Source organism: Nannospalax galili, unplaced genomic scaffold (genome assembly GCF_000622305.1).
Source record: "Nannospalax galili isolate Female #2095 unplaced genomic scaffold, S.galili_v1.0 scaffold451, whole genome shotgun sequence".
In the NCBI taxonomy this organism is placed as follows: Eukaryota; Metazoa; Chordata; class Mammalia; order Rodentia; family Spalacidae; genus Nannospalax; species Nannospalax galili.
This window is the reverse complement of record NW_008331662.1, coordinates 1,622,791-1,629,690: the sequence shown is the minus strand read 5'-3', so window position 1 is coordinate 1,629,690 and position 6,900 is coordinate 1,622,791. Positions and strand designations below refer to the sequence as shown.

General features: G+C 34.9%; 1 protein-coding gene across 1 annotated transcript in view; it reads left to right on the top strand.

The window, feature by feature from the left end:
* The window catches only part of Hfm1 (helicase for meiosis 1), a 128,759-nt gene that overhangs the window by 121,531 nt on the left and 328 nt on the right, over positions 1-6,900 (top strand). Inside the window, exons 30-33 of the mRNA XM_008826844.1 lie at positions 211-324; positions 1,888-1,978; positions 5,537-5,642; positions 5,944-6,092. Of these exons, the coding sequence (XP_008825066.1) occupies positions 211-324; positions 1,888-1,978; positions 5,537-5,642; positions 5,944-6,092 (460 nt within the window). The remainder of the gene's footprint in view (positions 1-210; positions 325-1,887; positions 1,979-5,536; positions 5,643-5,943; positions 6,093-6,900) is intronic.

Genomic DNA, 6,900 nt, shown 5'->3' with positions numbered 1-6,900 from the left:
AAATATAAAATATATAAATATAAAATGATGCTTTTGTGATTTAACAAGTACCTACATTCTTTTATATACACATAGCAGATTTTTTTGGATGGAACTATTCTCCAACTTCAAATGAAAAGGCCCCCCGAACAATGATGCTAGACAGAAATATTAATACATCTGGAAACCACAACTTGACAGGTGCAGATAAAAGCAAGTCTTCAGACTCAGAAGTTTTGAATGTGAACTTTGAACTTGGAGATGAAGTTTGGGAAGATTTTGATGATGAAAGCTTATTAGAAGTTACTAGTTTTTCAAATGATACTGAGAAGATGACGATATCAGGTAAAATATTTTTACATAAAGCAGGTTCATTAGAAAGTCTTTGAATACTTTTATTTTGCCTTCTGAAACTCATTTTCCTTGCCTTTTTAATGTGTATTTATTTAAAGAAATTTGTTGTTTAGGATTATAATTTTTGACAAAACTGAAAAAAAAATGCCTCTTTCACAGAGTATTTTTCCCTGTGAAAGGCAAAGGTCAAGGTTATTTCCTACTAATGATACAGTAAATGAGATACTTTTCTCTTTTGTTTCTCCCCTTTCTTGTAAAAGTTCCTGTTCAAATTCAGACTGTTTATTAAATTGCCCCTAATAAAACACATTACCCTGCTCTCCATTCTAAGATCATACATAGTCCACTACTATTTGTGAAAGACAAATTCATCTGCTTGCAAAGAAAGTTTTATTTCTAGTGAAAATGCTTATTTTTCACATATAAATAAATAAGAAAAGGTTAGTGTCTTCTGTGTTGAAAATTTTGCTTAAATCATACAGACATAAACCAAAAACAATGAGATTTTGGTTATTTGAGCTACAGACAAATTCATTCTATTTTACTAAAACAGAAAATTGAAACTTGGTAAGTATTTGACAAGATAAAAAATGTGATGCTTTTCCCCATGAGGGCAGATAGAAGGAAACCAGTTCCTCAAGCTTCAGGGCACTCTTATTCCCACAATTACAGTTTTGTTGTTTCTTGGTATGTTCTACCTCAGACTCTCTAAAAATAAAACAAAAACAAAAACAGCAACAACTAAGGGGACAGATGGAAGTTAAAATAGTACTGTCTCAGAATCTTAAGGGTTACTTAAATAGTCATACTTTTCTCAGAAAGATCAGGATTTGACTACCTCACAAAATAGACCTAGAAAAATCTATGATGCTGGATCATTAGGCACATTTCTTATATTGCTGGAAAACTACTAGTCCCTAACTCGAAATTGTCATTGTGTCCTGCAAGCTAGAAGGCAATGTACACTGACCCTTTGAGGTGACCTATTCTATGAGAGAATAGCGCTGTCACTGGGAAAATCAGTTTCAGTAAATGCCATTTTCCCCATGTGTACGATACTTAATTTTTTTTAAAAATAATGTTTTGTGGGTATGCGCATGTGAATGCAGGTGTCCATGGAGACCAGAGGTGTCAGATCTCCCTGTAACTGAAGTTACAGGTGGTTGTGAGCCACCTGATGTGGATACTGGAAATCAAATTCCAGTCCTCTGCAAGAGCAGTATGAGCTGTCTCTCCAGCCCTGTAGAGTACTTTAAGCAATTACATGAAGACCATTGAAAATATTGAATAAATTTCACCTTGATCATCTACCTGAATTCAAATTGTGGTGATTTGAAGACCTTTAAACATAGTAACTAATAAACTAACCTATGTTTTGTAGTCTTATTCTCTTAGCTTTGTGCCATGTAAATCAAACTTGATTATTGGGAATTATCCATTCCTTTCTTAATCAGGTCCTGCTGATTAGAGAGATCCCTTGTAAAGCTTGCTAAATACTTCTTTTAGGTAGCTGTCAATTACAGTTGTATTTCAAAATGTTCTTTCTTTTCACAGGATTTGAAAACACTATGAGTTCAAGTGCCAGGGCCAGTAGGCTACCCTTCCAAGAGTCAAAGAGCAAATTCCAAAGAAAAATGTCAGACAGGCAAGTTTAAGAACTTTGGTCTGTAATTCTTACAACTTTATATACTTCTTGAAATATAATTGGATATAGAGATTAGGTCATCAAATGGGGGAAAAGCAGTAATGTGTAAGTGAACTTAAACTTTCTTAATATTAGAGATCTGTTTCTCAAAGTGCTGTTGTCAAATCACTTGTATCAAAATCATCTAGTAGCACTTTGTAAAACTGTGAATGCTTGGTCCCCACATTGAACCTACTAAATCATGGTCTCTGGAAGTCATCCAAGAATCTCATATTTTCCAAAATAAGTAGAAAAGAGAGGAATAGGCATTCCAGGTTTAAAAAGGAAAAAGAGCATAAACTTGAAAAGACATTCCATGCTCAAGTGTGGCCATAGCACTAAGGGTAAAATTTTTGAGTCTGAGTGTGAGGGTCTTGAATGCCATGATAAGACATCTGTAGCCCAAGACTCAAAAATGCAAATGCCTTCAGGATTTGAGGAACCAAGACTAGAGTATCCCATCTAAAGTGAGCAACCTCTACTCAACTGCAACTAGTTGTTGTTGTCTGGGAGGTGTAAGTTTAGTGTTGGCAGATACTGTGCTCTTTCAAGGAAAGTTAGGAATCTGAAATTTTATAGGATATTTCATGATTTTAAAAATTTGATAATTAGTTCAAAGAAATGCAATATACTTTGCAACATCTCTATTAAAGTAACAGTATCTACAGGCCAGATTTAGCTTAGGGACCTCTAGTTTTTCACCTCCATGATAGGCAGTGATATAAGCATAGGAAAACAGTTTAATCATAAAAAAAATCATTCTGGTAACCCATACAGAGTGAATTGTAGAAGGTAGGACCAGCAGAGGTATGGTGGCCAATGAAAGGCAGAGCATGATGAGGCCTTAACTGGGCAGAGGAAATGGAAACAAAGAGGTTAAGGTTGGACTTTTAAAAAACATTTTAGAGTTGGGCCAGCAAGATGGCTTACCATGTAAAGGAGCTTGCTGCAAAACTTGATGACCTGAGTTCAATCCCCAGTATTCACATGGTAGAAGGAGAGAATCGACTCCCACAACTTGTCCTCTGACCTCCACACAGTGTTCTGGCACATGAATGTGCATACACACACACACACACACACACACACACACACACACAAAGTAAATAGATAAATATAAAAAAATTTTAAATAAAACATCTCAGAGAGAAAGTTCATTCAGTTTGATAATTAATAGATATAATAATAGAGGAAGGAAAAGAATAAAAGCAACTGGGTAGATGGAGCCATTGTTTGAGTACATAGGAAGCACAAATTTGAAAAAAGAAAAATCATTTTAGAAATGCTCAATTTGGATTATTTTTAGAAAAGTAAAAAGTGCATTTGGAAATACTGGATTTCATTAAAAATCAAGTTTGGCCAAAGCACAAGAAACTCTGACAACTTTTTATTCAGGGTCCAATATTTTACTTAAATAATCATTTTACTGATTATTAGTATCAACACCACAGAATCATAGAGTTCAGAGAATTCTAGAACTAAGCAGACTTTGTTTACGTGTCATTTAGTTTCCATAACTGGACCTTAAATCGCTGTTCTCATTACTACCAAGTAATTGCACATTACTACCAGGACAGCTCCACTGACCAGAAGCTCATCCACCCCCAAAATACTCTGAGTTTGAATCTTCCGGACAATCCAGCAGTGTTTTATAATATTGACCTAAAAGTTATCTTTTTATAATCTTCAGTTTTTGGATCTAACTTTGAGTCAGATAGAATAAATAAATATAATCATTGAACAACAAGGTTGTGGGTAGGAGAAGAAAAAATAGCGTGAAAACAATTTCTGCACCATGCATCTAAAAAACTACAAATAATTTTGGAACAGTTTAGAAATGATCAACAAAAGATAAATAGATTTATGGATTTAAAATGGATCCCAACAAGAAACTGTGAGAAAACAGTTTCAGAAGTTACATCAGGAGAAGGTCTGTCAGACCTGAGGATCTGTGGTAGTAAAGGAACTTGTTTTTCCTTTGATACCCTTTTTACTGGTTTACTTCTTTGCCATGTGTATATAATATTTATTAATCAAAACTAAAAAGATCTAGTCAGTATATGTGACTCTCCCTACTGCCATCCACTGGTCATTGCTCTTCACAAAGTATCACATTTTAGCTTTTAAACGACATCTTAATTGTCACCTGCTCAGAACAGCATTAATGACCATCTCTTTAAAACAAGTTTATGTCTCCACACTGTTATTTCTTATGATAGTATTCTTCATTTCCTTATAAAACTTTGGAATCTCAGCCAGACATGGTGGCACACGCCTTTAATCCCAGGCGGAGGCAGGCGAAACTCTGTGAGTTCAAGGCCAACCTGGTCTATATAGCAAGTTCCAGGCCAGCTGGGGCTATAGGGAGACCCTGTCTCAAAAAGACCAAAAAAAACCAAAAAGCAAAAAAAAAATGGAATCTATAAGTGTACATATGAGTATTAATATACATATATATGGGAGGGTATACACATGTGTGGGCCTGTGGAAGCCAAAGGACAATCTTAGGTGTCGTTCCTCAGGCACTGTCTGTCTTTGCTTAATTTATAATTTATTTGTGTGTGTATGTGCATATGGTCAGCAAGTGCCATCGATTCTCCTGTTTGTGTCTCATTTGGAGCTGGGGTTTACAGTTTGTGTGGGGTAGATGACTTGTTACCTGAGTGCTGGGATCTGAACTCTAGTCCTCATGGTTATGCAGCACACACACAGCATTCTAAACTGTCTCTCAAGTTTTTTGTTTTTCCTGTTTTTCTTGAGACAGTGTCTCACTGATTTGGAACTCACCAAGTAGGCTAGGCTGGCTGACCCAGGAACTCCAAGAATTCCCGTTTCTACCACCCCAGCCCTAGCAGTACAGGCATACACCATCATGCCACCTTTTTCATTTAGGTTCTAGGGCTCAAATTCAGGTCTGTGTGCTTGCAAGGCAAGCACTTTATCAACTAAGCTATCTTCCCGGCCCCTATTTTTATTTTTATATATTGTCTATTCCTATATTAGCTAGTAATTCCCTGGTGGCTTGTTTTCTACTTTATATAAATCGAGCTCCTAGCATAATATATGGCACATAGTATATAACAAATGTGTTTTAATGAATGAATTCAATGCAAAAGTTTATGAATTCTAGCCTGTAGTTATATTAAAGAAGGTAACTAGAGATATCTTTCCACAGTGAGTCCAAAATAGAGAAAAGAGGTTAAAACTTTAGAATTTAGAAAAGATTTACAGGTTTTTAGGTAATGGAAAAATAAACATAATTCTTAATTTTAATGAAAATTGTTGAATGATTTAGTCCCCTAAAAATAGTGCTCTTTTCCAATCTGGAGTATGTAAATTTGGTTTGTTCTTAATAAAAGAAAATATGCCAAGTTCTTAAATGAGTATAGGAAACAAAATCATTTTTTGTAATAAATATAATAAACATTCATTATGTCCTTCACAGAATCATTATAAATGTAGATTAGAATGGTTTGTTTTTCTTATCATATTTCACAAATAATTGATTTTAATTTTTAGTTTTGTTTCATCATGTGATAAACCGGATATTTATTTGCCAAATTGTTCCATGTCCAAGTTCAGTCCATCCTCTGTGGCACTTCAGCAACCTGGAAATGCAAGTACTGTAGCAGAGGCACCTTCTGCTTTTATTTTATTTTTAAAAGTATTTCATTTTTATTTTATAAGCGTATTGCTTGCATGTATGTAGGTCCACCTGTGTCACAGCAATGCCTGCAGAGAACCGAAGAGGGCTTCAGAACAATCATTAGCCACCATCTGGGTGCTGGGAGTCGAACCCAGGTCCTCTGCAACAGCAGTCAGTGCTCTTAACCATTGAGCCATCTCTCCAGCCCCTTGCTTTTATTTTAATTTTTGCCTGAATACTTAAACTTTCAATGACTGGTATTTTTTACATTAAAATATAGGTCAATTCACAAGAGAGAAAACAAATGGGTCTGTCACCAGTGATCGAGAGGCTCTACCTTCCTCGCTCTAAAAAAATACCCAATTCTGATTTTAAAGAGGTGGATATTTTTGTTGGAAACAGTGATTCTAAAAAGGAAATTGATCTCAGGTGAGAACTCTTTAAATATAGTTCAAGATTCGACTAACAAAAACTTTTTACAAAGAAATCGAGCATTCCTGTTTTCCTTGGATCATTTTAAAGATCAGAGTCTAAACTATTTATTAAAATCATTATTAAAAACATTGAAATCTTAGATCCCATGAGCACTGAGATCCTTAAGATATCAATTTTTTTTTCTTTTTTTTTCTTTTTGAGGCAGGCTCTTCCTGTAGCTACAGCTCGGCTGGAACTCAATATGTAGGCCAAGCTGGCCTCGATCTCACGGAGATCTGCCTGTCTCTGCCTCCCAAGTGCGGCAAGTGCTAGAATTAAAGGCATGTGCCACCACGCCTGGTTAAGATATCAGCTTTAGATATATTAATTTTTAAAACCTATATATTTGATGCTATTAATTATAAACATTGAGTTGGTAAACTTGGTTTTACTGATTTGAATGTAGTATATTGATTGTATAAACTATGATGTATAAATACAAGTGAAGTCGGTTAATGTTACGAAAGTTCAAGTTGTACTTTATTTAGCCAGTCAGCTATTTCACAACTTAGTTGGTTCAACACTAAAGGCATAATCAAATCATTGCCTCCACTACTGGCCAGTTTTAGAAAAAAAAAAAAAACTCTGTAGCAATTTCTCTTTCCTTGAACAGTCAAAGTTTAGAGAACTGTTCATTAATAGCATTACTTTCCAATGCTTTTAAAGAAATAATTAAGTGACTTAGTCCTTATACTTTATAGTTTGTATAGTCTATTTTTTTACCCTCAAGGTTATATATACTAAACTTATTTGTATAATAACC